Genomic DNA, 26,600 nt, shown 5'->3' on the forward strand with positions numbered 1-26,600 from the left:
ATGGAACATGCAGAGATTCAAGAACAGCTATACAGTCAGGCAAAGGATAAGTTAATTGCTAAAGAAAAAGAGTTACTGAAAAGCTGGAAAAGTGGTCAGTGATAGAGAAAAGGGCTCTAAGGCAAAAAGCAAGGGAAAAATGGATACAACTAGGGGATGAAAATAACAAATACATTAGTTTAGTGATAAAGGAGAGAACTCAAAAGAAGTATATTAGAAATATTTTATGTATAAATGGAAGGATGTTGTATGAACCTCAAGAGATTCAAGATCAGTTTGTTTTGTTTTATAAAATTTTTATAATAACATCAGCAGGTAAACTTCAAGCTATAAAAGCTCAGGTGATGAAAAGAGGGCTTGTATTGTCAAAACAGCAAACAATTCAACTATGTGCTAGAATGATAGAAGGGGAGATCTTTGCAACATTACAATCTATTGGGAATGACAAGGCTCCAGGTGTATATGGCTATAATGCTTTTTTCTTTAAGTATACTTGGAAGATCATCAAAAATGATATCATTGAGGCTTTCTAAAGTTTCTCCACAACAGAAAAGTTGTTTAAGCCTTTCAACTGCACACTTGTTACTCCAATTGCTTGTTGTATTCTCCTATATAAAATCATTTCAAAGGTGAGAACAAACAGAATGCATGATGTTTTTGTAACGACCTGTTTAGTCGTTTTGAGCAACAAACTTCAATTCTGGAAAAACTGGCAGAAGCGACGGACCCCACGACGGACCGTCAAGGGCACGACGGACCGTCGCAGGGTCTCATTTCAAAACACTTAGAAAATCTGAAATTGGGTACTGAAAATCGACTCTCTAAACTTCGTAACGGAGTGGCAGGACGGATCATCACAGGTGTGACGGACCGTCACAGACCATTCACCCAAAATCCAGCTTCTGAACTATGCGACGGACAGCAGGACGGACTGTCTCAGGCGCGACGGCCCATTACAGTTTGCATAATCCCAGTTGGAGTCGGATTTCTGGTTAAGTTTTAAGGGACGTTTTTCACTATTCTTGCCTTAATTATAATGTTCGTGGGTTTATATTAATAACTCAAATTCTTGGGGGTTAAAAGAGGTAACCCTAAGTTAATTAGTGGGGTATTATTGCCATCTTTTATTCTTAATTATATACTAATTAGGGTAAAAGAAAGAGGGTTTTGAACAAGAAAATAGAAAGAACAAGAAGGGAGAGAGAGAAACGATCGAGAAGAAGAGGAAAACACCAACCTTTGAGGATTAACTTGCTTGATTTCAATTTTTCGGTGGAGGTAGGTTATGGTTTTCATGCTTTCATAAGTAAACTCTTAATAGTGAATGATATGTATTTGTAGTATTGTAAACCCTACTATATGCTTAATGGTATGTTTGCATGAATATGATTATGTGATTTTGATGAGATAAGCATGATGAAAGTATTGAATCCCAAATCTTGAAAGAAACTTTAATATACATTATTAATGATGATGCCTTGGTATAGAAGAAGGCTTGATAAATTAAAGTAATGGAATTGATGATGCCTTCGTATAGAGAAGGCTTGATGATTTACAGAATGATATTAGTGGATCAGAGTGTCACGTTCCGACACATAGTATTAGTGGATCGGAGTGTCACATTCCGACACATAGTATTAGTGTAACGGAGTGTCACGTACCGACACATATAAGGGATCGGAGTGTCACGTACCGACACATATAGGGGATCGGAGTGTCACGTACCGACACATATAGGGGATCAGAGTGTCATGTACCGACACATATAGGGGATCGGAGTGTCACGTACCGACACATATAGGGGATCGGGTGTCACGAACCGACACGTAGAATTAGGGGATCGGAGTGTCACGTACCGACACATAGCAGTAGGGAATCGGAGTGTCACGTACCGACACAAGAGGAAGAAAGATAATGAATCTTGAAAGATGATAATATACTCAACTTAATAAACTTAATTCCCAAATGAGTATGGTGTTGAGGCTTGAGCCCTCATGGATGAACTTGAATGTACTTATTGATGATTATAGTACTTGTTGTTGCTACATGTTGAGTTTTATAGTTGATTTACGATAATATTTGATATATATTGTTCCCTATTTTGAGTTGGCCGATGATATCTACTCAGTACCCGTGTTTTGTGCTGACCCCTACTTTTATGTTTTCTTCTTGTTTATTTGTGGAGTGCAGCAAATGTGCCATCGTCTTCAACTCAACAGTAATTCAAGCCAGTCTTACTACATCGGAAATTCAGGGTGAGCTAATGCTTCTAGCTTGGACTGTATCTTCTTCTCCAAGTCTTGATGCCTTGAACCTCTGGCATGGACTAGCATCTTATGTATTTTTAGCTTTTAGAATACTCTTAGTTTAGTCATTTGATCGTAGATGTTCTTGTGATGATGACTTCCAGATTTTGGGGATAATAATAGTTATTGATTTTATTAATGAGTTTAAGTCTTCCGCATTACTTTTGTTGATATTATATTGAAATGTTAAGGTTTAGATTTGGTTGGTTCGCTCACATAGGAGGGTAAGTGTGGATGCCAGTCGCGGCCCGGATTTGGGTCGTGACAAACTTGGTATCAGAGCATTAGGTTTGTTGGTCTCATCACACAAGAACAGGTCTAGTAGAGTCTTAAGGAACGGTAGGGGGACGCCTTTACTTTTCCTTGAGAGGCTATAAGACTTTAGGAAAATTTCACTCTTTCATTCTTTCTATCGTGCTACTACTTGAGTCTAAATTGTATCTAGGCGATACGAATTGGTATCTGGCCATCTTTATTCACTTTCGCAGATGTTTAGAACAAGAGCAACGGCAAGAGGCCGTGGTAGAGGTCGTGGGAGGACGTCCTCTAGGGGAAGAGGACGAACACCTAGTCCATCTGATACTAGGGCAGTGACTCCTCCACCGATTGAGGAGGTAATAAGAGAAGGGTAGGATGGGGAAAATGAACAAGTGCAGAATGAGGAAATGCCACCCCAACCTACCCCAGAGATGATCAATCAGGTTCTGGCTTATCTTAGCGGGTTATCTGATCAGGGCCAGACACCCCCAGTGTTTTCTGCACCAGCATCTCAGGCTCCAGAGGTACAACATGCAGCCACTATGGCTCCTCGTATGGATGCCTCATTGGAAATAGGCACGTTTCCACGTCTGACTACTGGGCCTATAATGACAAATGATCAGCATGAACTTTTCAGTAAGTTCTTGAAATTGAAACCTCCGGTCTTCAAGGGTGCTGAATCAGAGGATGCTTATGATTTTCTGGTTGACTGTCACGAGCTACTACACAAGATGGGTATAGTAGAATGGTTTGGTGTGGAGTTTGTGACTTATCAGTTTCAAGGGAACGCCAAAATGTGGTGGCGGTCACATATTGAGTGTCAACCAACAGAGACACCACCTATGACTTGGGCCTCATTCTCTAGCTTGTTTATGGAGAAGTATATCCCCCGAACCTTGAGGGATAGGAAAAGGGATGAGTTCTTGAGCCTAGAGCAAGGTAAGATGTCGGTCAATGCATATGAGGCTAAGTTTCGTGCATTATCCCGGTATGCCACCCAACTGTGTTTCAGTCCACAAGAGCGAATTCGCCGGTTTGTGAAGGGGTTGAGGTCAGCATTGCGGATTTCGGCCTTACAGATAGCCGCAACGGCAAAATCCTTCCAAGAGGTGGTAGACTTTGTGATAGAAGGGGAAGGAGTGAAGCCAGACGACTTCATTACGACATCGACATCAAAAAGGTTTCGAAAGGGAGGTGAGTTTAATGGTGCTTACACTGGAGGACACGGTTCGGGAAGTTACTCAGTCCGACCAATTCAGTATTCACTACAGACTGTAGTTGGAAGACCACCTCAGACCGGTCAACACTTCTCCGAGAGACCTATGCTTGACTCCAGAGAGTGTTACGGATGTGGGGAGACTGGACATATTAGGAGAAATTGTCCAAAACAGAGTTACAGACCCCCAATAGCTAGAGGTAGAGGTGGTCATGGTAGAGGCCGTTTTTCTGGAGGGCGTGGTGGTCGAGGAAATCGTGGTCTCCAAAACGGCCAAGGTGATAGGCAAGCTGGAGCCACTACATCATAACATGGTAGGGGCAACGGACAGACGAACGATGGGGCCCATTGTTACGCTTTCCCTGTGCGGTCTGAAGCAGAGGCATCTGATGCTGTCATCACAGGTAATCTTCTGGTTTGTGATTGCATGGCTTCTGTATTGTTTGATCTTGGATCCACCTTTTCTTATGTATCTTCCTCATTTGCTAATGGTCTACATTTACATTGTGAATTTCTTGATATGCCTACTCGTGTTTCTACTCCGGTGGGTGAGTCTGTGGTAGTTGAAAAGGTATATAGGTCTTGTTTGGTAAACTTTGTGGGGAGCAACACTTATGTAGATTTGGTTATCTTAGAAATGGATGATTTTGATGTGATTCTGGGAATGACTTGGCTTTCTCCGCAATTTGCAATATTGGATTGTAATTCTAAAATGGTGACGTTAGCCAAGCCTGGGACAAACCCGTTAGTGTGGGAGGGTGACTACACTTCCAATCTGGTGCGTATCATCTTCTTTCTTCGTGCTAAGAAAATGGTTAGTAAAGGGTGTTTAGCTTTCTTGGCACATCTCAAGGATTACACTACCCAAGTACCTTCGATTGAGTCGGTTTCAGTAGTCCGTGAGTTTCTGGATGTGTTCCCTGCAGATCTTCCTGGTATGCCACCAGATAGGGATATTGATTTCTGTATTGAATTTGAACCGGGTACTTGTCCCATTTCGATACCCCCTTATAGAATGGCTCCCGCGGAGTTAAGAGAGTTAAAAGCCCAACTTCAAGAGTTGTTAAACAAAGGCTTTATTAGCCCAAGTGCATCTCCGTAGGGTGCTCGGGTTTTGTTTTTAAAGAAGAAGGATGGGAGTTTTCGAATGTGTATAGACTACATACAACTAAAAAAGGTAACCATAAAGAACAAGTATCCTCTTCCCCGCATTGATGACTTGTTCGATCAGTTACAAGGTGCTTGTGTCTTCTCTAAGATTGACTTGAGATCCGGTTATCATCAATTGAAAATACGGGTAACGGATGTGCCAAAGACTACTATTCGAACGAGGTATGGGCATTACGAATTTGTAGTGATGTCCTTTGGTCTTACGAATGCCCCTGCTGCGTTCATGAGCATGATGAACGGGATTTTTAAGCCATATTTGGACCTCTTCGTGATCGTATTTATTGATGATATATTGGTATACTCAAAGAGCAAGAAGGAACATGAAGAGCATTTGAGAATGGTATTGGAAATGTTGAGGGAGAAAAAGCTTTATGCCAAGTTCTCTAAGTGTGAGTTTTGGCTAGATGCAGTGTCCTTCTTGGGGCACGTGGTTTCTAAGGATGGAGTTATGGTGGATCCTTCTAAGATTGAGACAGTGAAGAATTGGGTAAGACCTACTAATGTGTCAGAAATAAGGAGCTTTGTTGGGTTAGCCAGCTACTACCGTCGATTTGTCAAGGGATTCTCTTCTATTGCTTCCCAATTGACGAACTTGACTAAGCAGAATGTTCCATTTGTATGGTCAGACGAATGTGAGGAAAGCTTTCAGAAGCTCAAGACTTTGTTGACTACCGCACCTATCCTTACCTTGCCAGTAGAGGGTAAGAACTTCATTGTTTATGGTGATGCATCCTATTCTGGTTTGGGTGCAGTACTAATGCAAGAGAAGAGTGTGATTGCTTATGCTTCAAGGCAATTAAAGGTGCATGAACGTAACTATCCAACTCATTATTTGGAATTGGCTGCGGTAGTGTTTGCATTAAAACAATAGAGACACTATTTATATGGGGTTAAATGTGAGGTCTACACGGATCATCGTAGCCTTCAGTATGTCTTTACTTAGAAGGATTTGAACTTGAGATAGAGGAGATAGATGGAACTACTGAAGGACTACGACATCACTACTTTGTATCATCTGGGGAAGGCGAATGTTGTAGCAGATGCTTTAAGTAGAAAGGTGGGAAGCATGGGAAGTCTAGCTCACTTGCAAGCTTCTAGACGCCCATTGGCTAGAGAGGTTCAGACTCTAGCTAATGACTTGATGAGATTAGAAGTAAATGAGAAGGGAGGATTGTTGACTAGTGTGGACTCAAGATCTTCTTTTCTTGACAAAATTAAGGGAAAACAGTTTGATGATGAGAAACTAAGGCGAATCCAAGATAAAGTATTGCGAGGGGAGGCTAAGGAAGCACAAATCGATGAGGAAGGTGTTTTGAGAATCAAGTGAAGGGTAAGTGTACCCCGCGTCGATGATTTGATCAACACTATTCTGGTAGAGGCTCATAGTTCAAGGTATTCTATACATCCGGGTGCAACCAAGATGTATCGTGACCTAAAACAACACTTTTGGTGGGGTAGAATGAAGCGTGACATTGTGGATTTTATTGCCAAATGTCCAAACTGTCAACAAGTAAAGTATGAAAACCAAAGGCCCGGAGGAACACTTTAGAGAATGCCCATTCCGGAATGGAAGTGGGAAAGAATTGCAATGGATTTTGTGGTTGGTCTTCCGAAGATAATGGGTAAGTATGACTTCATTTGGGTGATTGTTGATAGGTTAACTAAATCTGCTCATTTCATTCCGGTCAAGGTGACTTACAATGCAGAGAAGTTAGCCAAACTTTACATCTCGGAAGTGGTGCGATTGCATGGAGTTCCACTATCCATCGTATCAGATAGAGGTACGCAGTTTACTTCTAAGTTTTGGAAAACATTGCATGCGGAATTGGGTACTAGGTTGGACCTTAGTACCGCGTTCCATCCTCACACCGATGGTCAGCCTTAGCGAACGATTCAAGTGTTGGAGGATATGCTTCGTGCATGTGTGATAGAGTTTGGTGGTCATTGGGATAGCTTTTTACCCTTAGCGGAATTTTCATACAATAATAGCTATCACTCAAGCATTGATATGGCTCCATTTGAAGCATTGTATGGTAGGAGATGTAGGTCTCCCATTAGTTGGTTTGATGCATTTGAGGTTAGGCCTTGGGGTACTGACTTTTTGAGGGATTCGATAGAGAAAGTGAAGTCTATTCAAGAAAAGATTCTAGCGGCGCAAAGTAGACAAAAAGAATATGCAGATCGAAAGGTTAGAGACTTAGAGTTCATGGAGGGTGAGCAAGTCTTGTTGAAAGTTTCACCAATGAAAGGGGTGATGCGGTTTGGAAAAAGGGGGAAACTAAGTCCAAGGTACATTGGACCATTTGAAGTACTTAAGCGAGTAGGAGAGGTGGCTTATGAGTTAGCCTTGCCTCCAGGGCTGTCCGGAGTACATCCGGTATTACATGTGTCGATGTTAAAAAGATACCATGGGGATGGAAACTACATTATCCGTTGGGATTCAGTTTTGCTTGATGAGAACTTGTCTTATGAGGAGGAACCTGTTGCTATTTTAGATAGAGAAGTTCGCAAGTTGAGGTCAAGAGAGATTGCATCCATCAAGGTGCAATGGAAGAATCGACCCGTTGAAGAATCTACTTGGGAGAAGGAGGCGGATATGCGAGAAAAATACCCACATCTGTTTACAGATTCAAGTACTCCTTTTCGCCCTTGTTTTCCTTCTTTTGATCGTTCGGGGACGAACGATGGGTAAATTGGTATCTATTGTAACGACCTGTTTAGTCGTTTTGAGCAACAAATTTTAATTCTGGAAAAACTGGCAGAAGCGACGGACCCCATGACGGAGCGTCAAGGGCACGACGGACCGTCGCAGAGTCTCGTTTCAAAACACTTAGAAAATTTGAAATTGGGTATTGAAAATCGACTCTCTGAACTTCGTAACGGAGTGGCAGGATGGACGGTCACAGGTGTGACGGACCGTCACAGGCCATTCACCCATAATCCAGCTTCTGAACTATGCGACGGACATCAGGACGGACCGTCGCAGGTGCGACGGCCCGTCACAGTTTGCATAATCCCAGTTGGAGTCGGATTTCTGGTTATGTTTTAAGGGACGTTTTTTACTATTCTTGCCTTAATTATAAAGTTCATGGGTTTATATTAATAACTCAAATTCTTGGGGGTAAAAGAGGTAACCCTAAGTTAATTAGTGGGGTATTATTGCCATCTTTTATTCTTAATTATATACTAATTATGGTAAAAGAAAGAGGGTTTGAATAAGAAAATAGAAAGAACAAGAAGGGAGAGAGAGTAATGATCGAGAAGAAGAGGAAAACACCAAGCTTTGAGGATTAACTTGCTTGATTTCAATTCTTCGGTGGAGGTAGGTTATGGTTTTCATGCTTTCATAAGTAAACTCTTAATAGTGAATGATATGTATTGGTAGTATTGTAAACCCTACTATATGCTTAATGGTATGTTTGCATGAATATGATTATGTGATTGTGATAAGATAAGCATGATGAAAGTATTGAATCCCAAATCTTGAAAGAAACTTTAATATACATTATTAATGATGATGTCTTGGTATAGAAGAAGGCTTGATGAATTAAAGTAATGGGATTGATGATGCCTTGGTATAGAGAAGGCTTGATGATTTACAGAATGATATTAGTGGATCGGAGTGTCACGTTCCGACACATAGTATTAGTGGATCAGAGTGTCACGTTCCGACACATAGTATTAGTGGATCGGAGTGTCACGTTCCGACACATAGTATTAGTGGATCGGAGTGTCACGTACCGACACATATAGGGGATCGGAGTGTCACGTACCGACACATATAGGGGATCAGAGTGTCACGTACCGACACATATAGGGGATCGGAGTGTCACGTACCGACACATATAGGGGATCGGAGTGTCACGTACGACACATATAGGGGATCGGGTGTCACGAACCGACACGTAGAATTAGGGGATCAGAGTGTCACGTACCGACACATAGCAGTAGGGGATCGGAGTGTCACGTACCGACACAAGAGGAAGAAAGATAATGAATCTTGAAAGATGATAATATACTCAACTTAATAAACATAATTCCCAAATGAGTATGGTGTTGAGGCTTGAGCCCTCATGGATGAACTTGATGGTACTTATTGATGATTATAGTACTTGGTGTTGCTACATGTTGAGTTTTATAGTTGATTTACCATAATATTTGATATATACTGTTCCCTATTTTGAGTTGGCCGATGATATCTACTCAGTACCCGTGTTTTGTACTGACCCGTACTTTTATGTTTTCTTCTCGTTTATTTGTGGATTGCAGCAAATGTGCCATCGTCTTCAACTCAACAGTAATTCAAGCCAGTCTTACTACATCGGAAATTCAGGGTGAGCTAATGCTTCTAGCTTGGACTGGATCTTCTTCTCCAAGTCTTGATGCCTTGAACCTCTGGCATGGACTAGCTTCTTATGTATTTTTAGCTTTTAGAATACTCTTAGTTTAGTCATTTGATCGTAGATGTTCTTGTGATGATGACTTCCAGATTTTGGGGATAATAATAGTTATTGATTTTAATAATGAGTTTAAGTCTTCAGCATTACTTTTGTTGATATTATATTGAAATGTTAAGGTTTAGATTTGGTTGGTTCGCTCACATAGGAGGGTAAGTATGGGTGCCAGTCGCGGCCCGGATTTGGGTCGTGACAGTTTTTCATACTGTTATTTGTGATAGTCATGCTGGATCATTCCAGGGAGGAAATTTCAGATAATATTTCTATTGGCTCATGAATTGGTTAAGGCTTATACTAGGAAGAATATTTCTCCTAGAAGTATGCTTAAGATTGATCTGCAGAAAGCTTATGATTCAGTTGAATGTCCATTCTTAGAGAAAGTGATGGTGGGCTTGGGTTTTCCTGATATGTTTACTCAATAGGCAATGCATTGTGTCAAGACAGTAAATTACACTATTGTAGTTAATGGACACACTACTCAAAGATTGGATTCTGTTAAAGGACTCAGGCAAGGAGATCCAATGTCACCTTTTTTGTTTGCTATAGCTATGGAATATCTTAGTAGAGTTCTCAAGGGACTTAAAGAAGAGAAAACATTTAAGTATCATCCTAAATGCTCTAAGCTGGATATCACATATTTATGTTTGGCAGATGATTTGTTACTTTTTTTTTGAGGTGATCTTAATTCCATCAAGGCTCTTCAAGGATTTTTCATAGAGTTCTCAAGCTTTTGGACTGCAGGCAAACCTTAATAAAATTTCAATATATTGTGGTGGAGTTCAGGTGGAGGTGAGGCAGCAAATTGTGCAACAACTTGGCTATAAAATGGAAGGTCTATCTTTTAAATACTTGGGGGTGCCTCTTTTATCAAAGAAGTTGTCTATACTTCAGTGGTATCCTCTTATTGAAAAAATTATGGCAAGAATCAACTCATGGACAGCAAAAAAATTGTCTTATGTAGGAAGAACACAACTAGTAAAGACTGTATTGTTTAGAGTGCTGTCTTTTTGGGCACACCTTTACATTATTCCTACAAAGATAATTAAATTGATTGAAGGTCTTTGTATAAGTTATTTGTATTCAGGGGTTATTTGTGTTACTAAAAAAAGGTCTAATAGCATGGTAGAAAGTGTGTTGTCCTAAATATGAAGGTGGTATGGGATTGATTAATATGAAAGTTTGGAATAGAGCTGCAGTGGCTAAATTGTGTTGGGACTTAGCAATTAAAGAAGACAAGTTATGGATCAAATTGATATATGCACATATATAAAGGGGAAGAACAACTGGCAGATGAGAAACCATGCAAGCTGGATGATAAAGAAAATAATGAATGCAAAGCATATAATTGATCAAGTTCATCAAGTACAAGATAAGGGAAAAGGGATGATCAGACAAATATACTATTACATGAAAGGGGAGCAACAAAGGTCTGCATGGAATTGTCTCATGTTTAACAATGCTGCAAGGCCTAAAGCTTACTTCACAATATGGATTATGTTGAACCAAAAGCTAGCAACAGTTGATAGACTAGTTCAATGGGGAGTTGTAGTAGACAAGAACTGTGTGTTATGCAAGTGTGCAGAAGAGAGTATAGAGCAATTGTTTTTACAATGTCAATATGCCAGGATCTTTGGGAGAGACTGATAGGATGGATCGATCAACAAAATATTTTTCCAATGTCATGGGTCTGCAATGGTGCATTCAACATGGGAAAGGAAAGCGTACAACAACACAACTATTCAACATTGTACTGACTGAAGGTGTCTATGGATTGTGGATTGAGAGAAACAACAGAATCTTTGAGCACAAGAGCAAAATGGAGGAAAATATAGCTAAACAGATAGCCTATGTAACTATTGCTAGAGCTTCTTCTAGTATAACAAATGTTGTAAGTCAATAGAAATTTTGAGCAATAGTTAGTAGTAAAGAAGGTAGTTTGGAGTTTTGTTTGAGAACAAAGCATGTTGTGTTAGTTACTTGAATTGTAATGTTTTCCATGGTAATTTATAAATTGTTAGTTACAAAATAATAATAATAATAATAATAATAATAATAATAATAATTATGATAATAATAATAATAATAACGATAATAATAATAATAGTAGTAGTAATAACAGTAATAATAATAATAATAATAATAACAATAATAACAACAATAATAATAATAGAAATAATATTACTAATAATAATAGTAATAATAATAATAGTAATAATAATAATAATAATAATAATAATAATTTTTATTATTATTATTATTATTATTATAATTATAGTAATTAAAATAATCAAAGTTATAATAATAATAATTATAATTATAATAGTAATAGTAATAATAATAATAATAATAATAATAATAACAGTATTAATAATAGTAAAAATAATAATAATAATAACAACAGTAATAATAATAGAAATAATAATAGTAGTAGTAATAATAATAATAATAATAACAACAACAACAATAATAATAATAATAATATTGTAAATAATAATAATAATAGTAATAATAAAAATAATAATAATAATAATAACAACTACAATAATGGTAACAAAAGTAATAATAATAGTAATAATAACATTAATAATAATAATAACAACAATAATAGTAGTAGTAGTAGTAGTAATATTAATTATAGTAATAGTAATAATAATAATAATAATAATAATTATTATTATTATAATTATTATGAAAATAATATTTATTATTATAATAATAATAATAATAATAAATATTATAATAATAATAATAATAAATATTATAATAATAATAATAATAATAATAATGTAACGACCTGTTTAGTCGTTTTGAGCAGCAGACTTCAATTCTGGAAAAACTGGCAGAAGCGACGGACCCCATGACGGACCATCATGGGCACGACGGACCGTCGCAGGGTCTCGTTTCAAAAGACTTAGAAAATCTGAAATTCGGTACTGAAAATCGACTCTCTGAACTTTGTGACGGAATGGCATGACGGACCGTCACAGAGCATTCAGTGAAAATCCATTCTCTGAACCTTGCGACGACCTGCAGGACGGACCGTCGCAGGTTACGCAATCCCAGTCTGGGTCGGATTTCTTATTACGTTTTAAGGGACGTTTTTGACTATTCCTGCTTTAAGTATAGAGTTAGTGGGTTAATGTTAATAAGTCTAATTACTTTGGGGTTAAAAGAGGTAACCTTAAGTTAATTAGTGGGTTATTATTGCCATCTTTCGTTCCTAATTATGTACTAATTAGGGTAAAAGAAAGAGGGTTTGAATAAAGAAAAATAGAAAGAACAAGACAAAGAGAGAGACAGAGAGGATCGAAGAGGGAGAGAAGAAGAACAAAGCTTTAGGAATTTGCTTGCTTGATTTCTAATCTTCGGTGGAGGTAGGTTATGGTTTTCATGCTATTCGTAGTAAACTCTTAATAGCGAATGATATGCGTTAGTAGTATTGTGAACCTTCTATATGCTTAATTGTATGCTTGCATGAATGATGTGATTATGTAATTATGAATAAATAAGCATGATGAAGCTATTGAATCCCAAATCTTGAAAAGAAACCCTAATCTACTTTGTTAATGATGATGCCTTGGTATAAAAGAAGGCTTGATTAATGAAAGTAGTGAGATTAGGGGATCGGGTGCCACGTTCCGGTACAAGGATAGTATATGAGGATCGGAGTGTCACGTTCCGACACCAGAATATATATGGATCGGGTGCCACGTTCCGGTACCAGGATAGAATATGGATCGGGTGTCACGTTCCGACACCAGGATAGTATATGGATCGGGTGCCACGTTCCGGTACCAGGATAGAATATGGATCGGGTGTCACATTCCGACACTAGGATAGAATATGGATCGGGTGCCACGTTCTGGTACCAGGATAGTATATGAGGATCGGAGTGTCACGTTCCGACACCAGGATAGTATATTGAGGAGCGGAGTATCACGTACCGACACGATGGGAATAAAGATAATGAATCTTGAAAGATATTAATATATTCAATCTAATGAACCGAATTCCCAAATGAGTATGATGACGAGGCGTGAGTCCTCATTGATGTGCTTGGTGTTGTAACCAAAGGTTATGCTAACTGTGAATGTTGCATGCTAAGGATATTAGTTGATTTTATGATATTGCTTAATATATAGTGTTTTCTATTTTGAGTGGACCGATGATATCTACTCAGTACTCGTGTTTTGTACTGACCCCTACTTTTATTCTTTTCTTCTTTGTTATTTGTGGAGTGCAGCAAACGTGCCATCGTCTTCAACTCAACACTAATTCTAGCCACTCTTCGTCACACCGGATCTTCAGGGTGAGCTAATGGTTCTAGCTTGGACTGGATCTTCTTCTTCAAGTCTTGATGCCTTGAACTTCCGGCATAGACTAGCTTCTTATGTATTTTTTAGCTTTTAGAATACTCTTAGTTTAGTCATTTGATCATAGATGTTCTTGTGGTGATGACTTCCAGATTTTGGGGAATGATAAGTTTTGAGTTATAGAAGTTGATTATTGGTTTTTATTAATGAGTTTAAGTCTTCCGCATTACTTTATGTGTATATTATATTGAAATGTTAAGGTTTAGATTGGTTGGTTCGCTCACATCGGAGGGTAAGTGTGGGTGCTAGTCGCGGTCCGGATGTTGGTCGTGACAAACTTTGGATCAGAGCATTAGGTTCTTTGGTCTCATCACACAAGAACAAGTCTAGTAGAGTCTTAAGGAACGGTAGGGGGACGTCTTTACTTTTCTTTGAGAGGCTATAAGACTTTAGGAAAATTCCATTCTTTCTTTTTTTCATTCTTGGTACTACTTGAATCCAATTGGTATCTAGGTGATACAAATTGGTATCTGACCATCTTCACTCTCTTTCGCAGATGGTTAGAACTAGAGCAACAACTACACCAACACCAACACCAACACCGGCGGGACAGGGTGCGTCTGAGCCAGCCACTGCGACTGTAGCTCGAGGAAAAGCAGCGGCAAGAGGCCGTGGTAGAGGTCGTGGGAGGACGTTCTCTAGAGGAAGAGGACGAGCACCTATCCCATCTGATACTAGGGCAGTGACTCCTCCACCGACTGAGGAAGTAGTAAGAGAGGGTGAGGAAGGGGAGAATGAACAAGTGCAAAATTAGGAATTGCCACCCCAACCTACCCCAGAGATGATCAATCAGGTTTTGTCTTATCTTAGCGGGTTATCTAATCAGGGTTAGGCACCTCCAGTGTTTTCTGCACCAGCACCTCAGGTTCCGGAGGTACAACATGCGGCTACTATGGCTCCCCGCAAGGAGGCCTCATTGGAAATAGGCATGTTTCCACGTCTGACTACTGGGCCTATAATGACAAATGATCAGCATAAACTTTTCAGTAAGTTCTTGAAATTGAAACCTCCAGTCTTCAAGGGTGCTGAATCTGAGGATGACTACAATTTTCTGGTTGATTGTCATGAGCTACTACACAAGATGGGTATAGTAGAAGGGTTTGGTGTTGAGTTTGTGACTTATCAGTTTCAAGGGAACGCCAAAATGTGGTGGCGATCACATGTTGAGTGTCAACCGACAGAAGCAACACCTATGACTTGAGCCTCATTCTCTAGCTTGTTTATGGAGAAGTATATCCCCCGGACTTTGAGGGATAGGAAAAGGGATGAGTTCTTGAGCCTAGAGCAAGGTAGGATGTCGGTTAATGCTTATGAGGCTACGTTTCGTGCACTATCCAGATACGCCACGCAGCTTTGCTTCAGTCCACAAGAGAGAATTCACTGATTTGTGAAGGGGTTGAGGTCAGAATTGCGGATTTCAGCCTTACAGGTAGCGGCTACGACAAAATCCTTTCAAGAAGTGGTAGACTTCGTGATAGAGGTGGAAGGAGTAAAGTCAGATGACTTCACCATGGCATTGACATCAATAAGGTTTCTAAAGGAAGATGATTTTAGTGGTTCTTACTCAAGAGGACAGGGTTCCGGAGGTTACTCAGTCGGACCAATTCAGTCTTCACTACAGACTGTAGTTGGGGGTCCACCTCAGACCAGTCAACACTTCTCTGAGAGACCTATGCATGATCCCAGAGAGTGCTATGGATGTTGGGAGATAGGACATATTAAGCGATATTGTCCAAAACAGAGTTACAGACCTCCAAATGTTAGAGGTAGAGGTGGTCATGGTAGAGGCCGTTATTCTGGAGGACCTGGTGGTCGAGGAAATGGTGGACACCAGAACGGCCGAGGTGATGGGCAACCTGGAGCAAATACATCACAACATTGTAGGGGCAACGGGCAGACAAACGAAAAGGCCCATTATTATGATTTCCTTGGGAGATCGGTGGCGGAGACATCTGATGCTGTCATCACAGGTAATCTTTCGGTTTGTGATTGCATGGCTTCTGTATTGTTTGATCCTGGATCCACATTTTCTTATGTATCTTCCTCATTTGCTAATGGTCTGAATTTACATTGTGAATTACTTGATATGCCTATTGGTGTTTCTAGTCCGGTGGGTGAGTCTGTGGTAGTTGAAAAGGTATATAGGTCTTGTTTGGTGAACTTTGTGAGGAACAACACTTATGTAGATTTGGTTATCTTAGAAATGGTTGACTTTGATGTAATTCTGGGTATGACTTGGCTTTCTCCGAATTTTGCGATCTTGGATTGTAATGCTAAAACGGTGATGTTAGCCAAGCCTGGGATCGATCCGTTAGTTTGGGAGGGTGACTACAATTCCCATCCGCTGCGTATCATCTCCTTTCTTCGTGCTAAGAAAATGGTTAGTAAAGGGTGTTTAGCTTTCTTGGCACATCTCAAGGATGACACTACCCAAGTGCCTTCAATTGAGTCGGTTTCGGTGGTCCGTGAGTTTCTGGATGTGTTCCCTATAGATCTTCCTGGTATGCCACCAGATAGGTATATTGACTTCTTTATTGACCTTGAACCGGTTACTCGCCCCATTTCTATACCCCCTTATAGAATGGCTCCCGCGGAGTTAAGAGAGTTAAAGGTCAAACTTCAAGAGTTGTTGAACAAGGGCTTCATTAGACCAAGTGCATCTCCTTGGGGTGCTCCGGTTTTGTTTGTAAAGAAGAAGGATGGGAGCTTTCGGATGTGCATAGACTACCGGTAGTTGAACAAGGTAACCATAAAGAACAAGTATCCTCTTCCTCGCATTGATGACTTGTTCGATCAGTTAGAAGGTGCTTCTGTCTTCTCTAAGATTGACTTCAGATCCGGCTATCATCAATTGAAAATACGGGCAACGGACGTGCCAAAGACGGCTTTTAGAACCAGGTATGGGCATTACGAATTTGTAGTGATGTCTTTTGGTCTTACGAATGTCCCTGCTACGTTCATGAGTTTGATGAACGAGATTTTTAACCCATATTTGGATCTCTTTGTGATCGTATTTATTGATGATATACTGATATACTCTAAAAGTAAGGAGGAACATGAGGAGCATTTGAGAATGGTATTGGAAATGTTGAGGGAGAAAAAGCTTTATGCCAAGTTCTCTAAGTGTGAGTTCTGGCTAGATGCAGTGTCCTTCATGGGGCACGTGGTTTCTAAGGATTGAGTGATGGTGATCCTTCTAAGATTGAGAGAGTGAAGAATTGGGTAAGACCTACTAATGTGTCAGAAATAAGGAGCTTTGTTGTGTTAGCTAGCTAATACCGCCGATTTGTCAAGGGATTCTCTTCTATTGCTTCCCAACTGACGAACTTGACTAAGCAAAATGTTCCATTTGTATGGTTGGATGAGTGTGAGGAAAGCTTTCAGAAGCTCAAGACTTTGTTGACTACCGCACCCATTCTCACCTTGCCCGTAGAGGGTAAGAACTTCATTGTTTATTGTGATGCATCCTATTCTTGTTTGGGTGCAGTGCTAATGCAAGAGAAGAATATGATTGCTTATGCTTCAAGACAATTAAAAGTGCATGAACGTAACTATCCAACTCATGATTTGGAATTGGCCGCGGTAGTGTTTGCATTAAAGCAATGGAGACACTATTTATATGGGGTTAAGTGTGAGGTCTATACGGATCATCGTAGCCTATAGTATGTCTTTACTTAGAAAGATTTGAACTTGATACAAAGGAGATGGATGGAACTACTGAAGGACTACGACATCACTATTTTGTATCATCCGGGGAAGGCGAATGTTGTAGCGGATGTTTAAGTAGAAAGGCGGGAAGCATGGGAAGTCTAGCTCACTTACAAGCTTCTAGATGCCCATTGGCTAGAGAAGTTCAGATTCTGGCTAACGACCTTATGAGGTTAGAAGTAAATGAGAAGGGAGGATTGTTGGCTTGTGAAGAGGCAAGATCTTCTTTTCTTGACAAGATTAAGGGAAAGCAGTTTAATGATGAGAAACTAAGAAGAATCCAAGATCCAAAACTAAGGTCAAACCTAGTACCCAATTCCGCATGCAATGTTTTCCAAAACTTAGAAGTAAACTGCGTACCTCTATCTGATATAATGGAGAGTGGAACCCCATGCAATCGCACCACCTTCGAGATGTAAAGTTTGGCTAACTTCTCTGCATTGTAAGTTACCTTGACCGGAATGAAATGAGTAGATTTATTTAATCTATCAACAATTACCCAAATGAAGTCATACTTACCCATTGTCATGGGAAGAGCAACCACGAAGTCCATCGCAATCCTTTCCCACTTCCATTCAGGAATGGGCATTCTCTGAAGTGTTCCTCCGGGCCTCTGGTGTTCATACTTTATTTGTTGACAGTTTGGACATTTGGCAATAAAATCAACAATATCACGCTTCATTCTACTCCACCAAAAGTGTTGCTTTAGGTCACGGTACATCTTGGTTGCACCAGGATGTATAGAATACCTTGAACTATGAGCCTCTGTCAGAATAGTGTTGATCAAATCATCAACTCGGGGCACACATACCCTTCCCTTTATTCTCAAAACACCTTCCTCATCGATTTGTGCTTCCTTAGCCTCTCCTCGCAATAACTTATCTTGGATTCTTCTTAGTTTCTCATTATCAAACTGTTTCCCCTTAATCTTGTCAAGAAAAGAAGATCTTGCCTCCACACAAGCCAACAATCCTCCCTTCTCATTTACTTTTAACCTCATCAAGTCGGTAGCCAGAGTCTGAACCTTTCTAGACAATGGACGTCTAGAAACTTGTAAGTGAGCTAGACTACCCATGCTCCCTGCCTTTCTACTTAAGGCGTCTGCCACAACATTAGCCTTTCCCGGATGATACAAGATAGTGATATCATAGTCCTTCAGTAGTTCCATCCATCTCCTCTTTCTCAAATTCAAATCTTTTTGAGCAAAGACATACTGTAGGCTACGATGATCTTTATAGACCTCACACTTAACCCCATTTAAATAATGTCTCCATTGCTTTAATGAAAACACTACCGCAGCCAATTCCAAATCATGGGTCGGATAATTACGTTCATGCACCTTTAATTGCCTTGAAGCATAAGCAATTACATTCTTCTCTTGCATTAGAACCGCACCCAACCCAGAATAGGATGCATCACAATAAACAATGAAGTTCTTACCTTCCACGGGCAAGGTGAGAATTGGTGCAGTAGTCAACAAAGTCTTGAGCTTGTGAAAGCTTTCTTCACACTCGTCCGACCATACAAATGGAACATTCTGCTTAGTCAAGTTCGTCAATTTGGAAGCAATGGAAGAGAATCCCTTGAAAAATTGACGGTAATAGCTAGCTAAACCAACAAAGCTCCTTATTTCTGACACATTAGTAGGTTTTACCCAATTCTTCACTGTCTCAATCTTAGAAGGATCCACCATCACTCAATCCTTAGACACCACGTGCCCCAAGAATGACATTGAATCTAGCCAAAACTCACCCTTGGAGAATTTGGCATAAAGCTTTTTCTCTCTCAACATTTCCAATACCATTCTCAAATGCTCCTCATGTTCTTTCTTGCTCTTTGAGTATATCAGTATATCATCAATAAATACGATCACAAAGAGATCCAAATATGGCTTAAAAATCCCGTTCATCAAGCTCATGAAAGCAGCAGGGGCATTCGTAAGACCAAAAGACATCACTACAAATTCGTAATGCCCTTACCTGGTCCGAAAAGCAGTCTTTGGCACATCTGTTGCCCGTATTTTGAATTGATGATAACCGGATCTCAAGTCAATCTTAGAAAAGACACAAGCACCTTGTAACTGATCGAACAAGTCATCAGTGCGGGGAATGGGATATTTGTTCTTAATAGTTACCTTGTTCAACTGTCTGTAGTCTATGCACATCCGAAAACTCCCATCTTTCGTCTTCACAAACAGAACAGGAGCACCCCAAGAAGATGCACTTGGTCTAATAAAGCCTTTGCTTAGCAACTCTTGCAGTTATGCCTTTAACTCTCTTAACTCCGCGGGAGCCATTCTATAAGGGGGTATAGAAATTGGGCGAGTACCCGGTTCAAGATCAATGCAGAAGTCAATATCTCTATCCGGTGGCATACCAGGAAGGTCTGCAGGAAATACATCTAAAAATTCGCGGACTATCGAAACCGACTCAATTGGAGGTACTTGGGTAGTGTCATCCCTGAGATGTGCCAAGAAAGCTAGACAACCCTTACTAACCATTTTCTTAGCACGAAGAAAGGAGACTATACGAACAGGATTGGAAGTGTAGTTGCCCTCCCACACTAACGGATTTTTCCCAGGCTTGGCTAACGTCACTGTTTTAGCATTACAGTCCAAAATCGCAAAATTCGAAGAAATCCAAGTCATAACCAGAATTACATCAAAATCAACCATTTCTAAGATAACCAAGTCTACATAAGTATTGCTCCCCACAAAAGTCACCAAACAAGACCTATATACTTTTTCGGCAATCACAGAATCACCCACCGGAGTAGAAACATGAATAGGTATGTCAAGCAATTCACAATGTAAATTAAGACCATTAGCAAATGAGGAAGATACATATGAAAATGTGGAGCAAGGATCAAATAATATAGAAGCCATGCAATCACAAATCAAAAGATTACCTGTGACAACAGCATCCGATGTCTTCGCTTCAGACCGCCCAGGGAAAGCATAGCAATGGGCCCTATCACCTATCTGCCCGTTGCCCCTACTATGATGAGCCGCAGTAGTCCCAGTTTTCCTGTTACCCTGGCCATTTTGGTGACCACCATTACCTCGGCCACCATGTTTTCCAGAATAGCGGCCTCTTCCATGACCACCCCTACCTCTAACTATTGGAGGTCTGTAACTCTGCTTTGCACAATACCTCTTAATGTGTCCAGTCTCCCCACATCCATAACACTCTCTTGATTCAAGCATAGGTCTCTCAGAGAAGTGTTGACCGGTCTGAGGTGGACCCCCAACTACAGTCTGTAGTGAAGACTGAATTGGTCGGACTAAGTAACCTCTTGAACCCTGTCCTCTAGAGTAAGAACCATTAAACTCACCTCCCTTTCAAAACCTTTTTGATGTCGATGCCATGGTGAAGTCATCTGTCTTCACTCCCTCCACCTCTATCACGAAGTCTACCACTTCCTGAAAGGATTTCACTGTAGCCGCTACCTGTAGGGCTGAAATCCGCAACTCTGACCTCAACCCCTTCACAAAATGGCGAATCCGCTCTTGTGGACTGAAACAAAGCTGAGTGGCATATCTGGAAAGTGCACGAAACTTAGCCTCATATGAAGTAACCGACATCCTACCTTGCTCTAGGCTCAAGAATTCATCTCTTTTCCCATCACTCAAAGTCCAGGGGATATACTTCTCCATAAACAAGGTAGAGAATGATGCGCAACTTATAGGTGGTGCCTCTGTTGGTTGACACTCAACATGTGACCGCCACCACATTTCGGTGTACCCTTGAAACTGATAAGTCACAAACTCAACACCAAACTGTTCTACTATACCCATCTTGTGTAGTAGCTCATGACAGTCAACCAGAAAATCATAGGCATCCTCAGATTCAGCAACCTTGAAGACTGGAGGTTTTAATTTCAAGAACTTACTGAAAAGTTCATGCTGATCATTTTTCATTATAGGCCCTGTAGTCAGACGAGGAAACGTGCCTATTTCCAATGAGGCATCCATGCGGGGAGCCACAATAGCCTCATGTTGTACCTTCGGAACCTGAGGTGCTGGTGCAGAAAACACTGGAGGTGTCTGGCCTTGATCAGATAACCCACTAAGATAAGCAAGAACCTGATTGATCATCTATGGGGTAGGTTGGGGTGGCAATTCCTCATTCTGCACTTGTTCATTTTCCCAATCCTCCCCTTCTCTTACTACTTCCTCAGTCGGTGGAGGAGTCACCGCCCTAGTACCAGATGGGCCAGGCATTCGTCCTCTTCCTCTAGAAGACGTCCTCCCGCGACCTCTACCGCGGCCTCTTTCCATGGCTCCTCCTTGAGCTACAGTCTCAGTGGCTGGCTCAGATGCATCTTGTCTTGCCGATGTTGATGTTGGCGCGATTGTTGCTCTAGTTCTAACCATCTGCGAAATAGAGTGAAGATGGTCAGATACCAATTTGTATCACCTAGATACCAATTGGATCCAAGTAATAGCACGAAATAAAGAAAGAAAGAATGTAATTTTCCTAATGTCTTATAGCCTCTCAAAGAAAAATAAAGGCGTCCCCCTACCGTTCCTTAAGACTCTACTAGACTCGTTCTTGTGTGATGAGACCAACGAACCTAATGCTCTGATACAAAGTTTGTCACGACCCAAATCAGGTCGCGACTGGCACCCACACTTACCCTCCTATGTGAGCAAACCAACAAATCTAAACCTTAACATTTCAATATAATATCAACAAAAAGTAATGCGGAAGACTTAAACTCATTAATAAAAACCAATTCAATAACTTCTAAAAACTCAACAACTCTTATTATCCCCAAAATCTGGAAGTCATCATCACAAGAACATCTACTTAAAATTACTAAATCTAATGAGTATCTAAGAAGCTAAAATACATAAACATCTAGTCCATGCCGGGACTTCAAGGCATCAAGACATGAAGAGGAGGATCCAGTCCAAGATAGAAGCTTTAGCTCTCCCTGAAATCCGGTGTAATGAAGACTGGCTAGAGTTGCGGTTGAGTTGAAGATGACGGTACGTTTGCTGCACTCCACAATTAACAAAGAAAACAAATACAAGTAGGGGTCAGTACAAACACAAGTACTGAGTACGTATCATCGGCCAACTCAAAATAGAAAACAGTATATATCAGATAACATCATAAAATCAACTAATATCCTTAGCATGCAGCATTTACAATTAGCATAACCCTTGGTTACAACACCAAGCACGTCAATGAGGACTCACACCTCCTCATCATACTCATTATCTTTATTCCTCTCGTGTTCATACGTGACACTTCGCTCCTCATATACTATCCTGGTGTCAGAACGTGACACTCCGATCCTCATTATATCCTGGTGTCAGAACGTGACACCCGATCCATATTCTATCCTGGTACCGGAATGTGGCACCCGATCCATATACTATCCTGGTGTCGGAACGTGACACTCCGATCTTTATTCTATCCTGGTGTTGGAACGTGACACCTGATCCATATTCTATCCTTGTACCGGAACGTGGCACCCGATCTATATACTATCCTGGTGTCGGAACGTGATACTCCGGTCCTCATATACTATCCTAGTACCTGAACGTGGAACCCGATCCATATACTATCCTAGTGTCGGAACGTGACACTCCGATCCTCATATACTATCCTGGTACCGAAACGTGACACTCCGATCCTCATATACTATCCTGGTACCGGAACGTGGCACCCGATCCATATACTATCCTGGTGTCGGAACGTGACACTCCGATCCTCATATACTATCCTGGTACCGGAACGTGTCACCTGATCCCCTAATCTCACTACTTTCGTTCATCAAGCCTACTTTTACACTAAGGCATCATCATTAACAAAGTAGATTAGGGTTTCTCAAGATTTAGGATTCAATAGCTTCATCATGCTTACTTTATCACAATTACATAATCACATTCATGCAAGCATACAATTAAGCATATAGAAGGGTTTACAATACTACCCATACATATCATTCGCTATTAAGATTTTACTACGAATAGTATAAAAACCATAACCTACCTCCACCGAAGATTTTTGATCAAGCAAGCAATTTCCCAAAGCTTTGTTCTTCTTCGTTTCCCTCTTCTGTCGATCGTTTCTCTTTCCCTCTCCTTGTTCTTTCTATTTTTCTTATTCAAACCCTTCTTTCTTTTACCCTAATTAGCAAATAATTAAGAGTAAAAGATGGCAATAATAACCCACTAATTAACTTAAGGTTACCTCTTTTAACCCCCAAGTAATGAGACTTAATAAAATTAACCCACTAACTTTATAATTAATGCAGGAATAGTCCAAAACGCCCCTTAAAATAATTACAGAAATCCGACCCAGCGTGGGATTACGTAGCCTGTGACGGCCCGTCCTGCTGCTCCGTCACAAACTTCAGAGGCTCAATTTTCTTAAAAGTCTGTGACGGTCCATCCTGCCATTCCGTTACGAAATTCAGAGAGTCGATTTCAGTACCCAATTTTCAAAATTCTAAGTATTTTGGAACGAGATACCCTCGACGGTCCGTCGTGCCTACGATGGTCCATCGTGGGGTCCGTTGTCGCTGCCAGTTTTTCCAGAATCAAAGTCTGCTTCTCAAAACGACTAAACAGGTCGTTACATAATTATAATAACAATAATAAAAATAATAATATTAAGAATAATAATAATAATAATAATAATAATGATGATGATGATGATGATGATATTGTTAATAATAATAAAAAAATAATAGTAATAGTAGTATTAGTAGTAGTAGTAGTAGTAGTTGTAGTAGTAATAATAATAATAATAATAAAATAATAATAAAAATAATAATAATAAGAATAATAATAATAATAATAATAGTAATAATAATAATAATAACAACAACAACAATAATAATAGTAATTATAATATTAATAGTAATAATAATAATAATAATACTTATGATAATAATAATAATAGTAATAATAATGGTATAATAATAATAATAATAATAATAGTAATATTAATAATAATAAATAACAATAATAATAATAATAATAATAATAATAATAATGATGATGATGATGATGATATTGTTAATAATAAAAAAAAATAGTAATAGTAGTAGTAGTAGTAGTAGTAGTAGTAGTAATAATAATAATAATAATAATAATAAAATAATAATAAAAATAATAATAATAAGAATAATAATAATAATAATAATAATAATAATGTAATAATAATAATAACAACAACAACAACAACAATAATAATAGTAATAATAATATTAATAGTAATAATAATAATAATAATAATAATACTTATGATAATAATAATAATAGTAATAATAATGGTACAATAATAATAATAATAATAATATTAATAATAATAATAAATAACAATAATAATAATAATAATAATAATAATAATAATAATAATAATAATAAGAAGAAGAAGAAGAAGAAGAAGAATAATAATAATTATTATAATAATAACAATAATTGTAATAATTAAAATAATAATAATAATGTTGATGATGATGTTGATGATGATGAAGATGATGATGATGATTTATATTGTTAATAATAATAATAATAATAATAGGAATAATTTTAATAATAATAATGATAATAACAATAATAACATTTGTAATAATAATAGTAATAATAATAATAATTACAATAATAATAATAATAATTATATTATTATTAATAATAATAATAATAGTAATAATAATAATAATAACAATAATAATTATATTAAGTACAACAATAAAAACAAAAATAATAATAATAGTAAAAATAATAATAACAACAATTACAATAATAATAGTAATAATAATACTAATAATAATAATAATAACAATAATAATAATAATAATAACAACAGTAATAATAATAGTAATAATAAGATTTAAAGAAACTTCTTCTCTCCCAAAATGCTCTCAGCGTAGGTTAGTTAACCTGCTCAGGGAAGGTGAAAATGGCGAGGGGAAGAGAACGAGGACGAGGTAGAGGCTGGAAAACGTCAATAATGACAGTTGATAGACCAGTTATAGCTCGGGTGGAAGCATTAGAGGTAAACAAACAGCAACAAGCTCAAAATGAAGAACGAAAATATGAAGAAAAAGTGACTGAGAGTTCAAAAATAGCTAGGGATTGAGCTTTAATTTTGTATTGGAAAAAGAGGAAGATTATGAGAGCTCAGATCTAGTGCAAATAGAAGCTGAGAACAAGATGGAAAGCAATGGAACTGTAACTAAGAAGCTGGATGGAAACAATGCAGATGATGAGAGTAATGGAATAAGAGGAGCAGAATTGAGCAAGGATAAGGAACCCTGGGTTAATATGTTTAAGAACAACCGTGCAGCTAACAATGGTTTGCAGCTGGCATATTTCCCACCACAAATAGTTAATGGAGAAGCAATGGTTCAACTGGAAGAGAAAGAAGTTCAGGATGAAGAAGCCAAATGGAAGTGTGCACTCATAGCTTATGTAGTAGGTGAGTGTCCTGGGTATAATGCCATGAACAGATATATAATGATGAACTGGTCCAAAGAAGGTAAACCAGAAGTGTTTTTACGTGAAGAAGGGTATTATATAATTATGTTTTAGAGCCTGGTTGATATGAATGAGATTCTATTCTCAGAGCCATACACTATAAGTAATAGACCTATCATTATGAAGCAATGGTGCCCAGAATTTGATTTTGGAAAGGAATTCTTAGCTGAAATACCCTTCTGGGTTAATTTTGCAAGGTTACCTCTTAACTGTTGGGGTGTAGGATCACTGAGTAGAATAGCAAGTGCTATAGGGGGTGCCTTTATTTGCTGATGAGTATACTACAAAGCAAACAAGAATTTCATATGCTAGAATGCTTATAGAAGTTAATGTTACTAAAGCTATTCCTCAGCAGATTACAATTGTAAATCCAAATGGAAGAACATTCTTGCAAGAAGTTGTGTTGGAGTGGAAGCCCCAGTATTGTGACAAATGCCAAAAGTTTTGACATCAATGTCAATCTGTAGTACAGGAGGACATGCCAAAGAAGAAAAAGCCTTGGAAGAAAGTCACACAGACATGGCAGTATAAAGGGAAAATTCAACAACAGTAGAAGAAGTATGAACACATGGAGAGGCCAGTAATAGATGGAAATAATGTACAGAAGGAGAA

General features: G+C 38.9%; 1 protein-coding gene across 1 annotated transcript; it reads left to right on the plus strand.

The window, feature by feature from the left end:
• On the plus strand, nt 1-9,829 carry LOC138337463 (uncharacterized). The gene is made up of 5 exons (XM_069287378.1): nt 1-94; nt 316-458; nt 3,041-3,140; nt 4,707-4,763; nt 9,648-9,829. The coding sequence occupies exons 1-5, from the start codon at nt 1-3 to the stop codon at nt 9,827-9,829; spliced, it is 576 nt and encodes a 191-aa protein (XP_069143479.1).
• Nucleotides 9,830-26,600: the final 16,771 nt, after the last annotated feature.

Source organism: Solanum lycopersicum, chromosome 7 (genome assembly GCF_036512215.1).
Source record: "Solanum lycopersicum chromosome 7, SLM_r2.1".
In the NCBI taxonomy this organism is placed as follows: domain Eukaryota; kingdom Viridiplantae; phylum Streptophyta; class Magnoliopsida; order Solanales; family Solanaceae; genus Solanum; species Solanum lycopersicum.

Excerpts from the sequence above, each read along its gene's own strand:
- LOC138337463 (XM_069287378.1), top strand. The coding sequence starts at position 1 with ATGGAACATGCAGAGATTCAAGAACAGCTATACAGTCAGGCAAAGGAT. Across the intron at positions 95-315 it reads ACTGAAAAGCTGGAAAAGTG|GTAAACTTCAAGCTATAAAA; the intron begins GTCAGTGATAGA and ends TAACATCAGCAG. Across the intron at positions 3,141-4,706 it reads GGATGCCTCATTGGAAATAG|ATCTTCCTGGTATGCCACCA; the intron begins GCACGTTTCCAC and ends TGTTCCCTGCAG.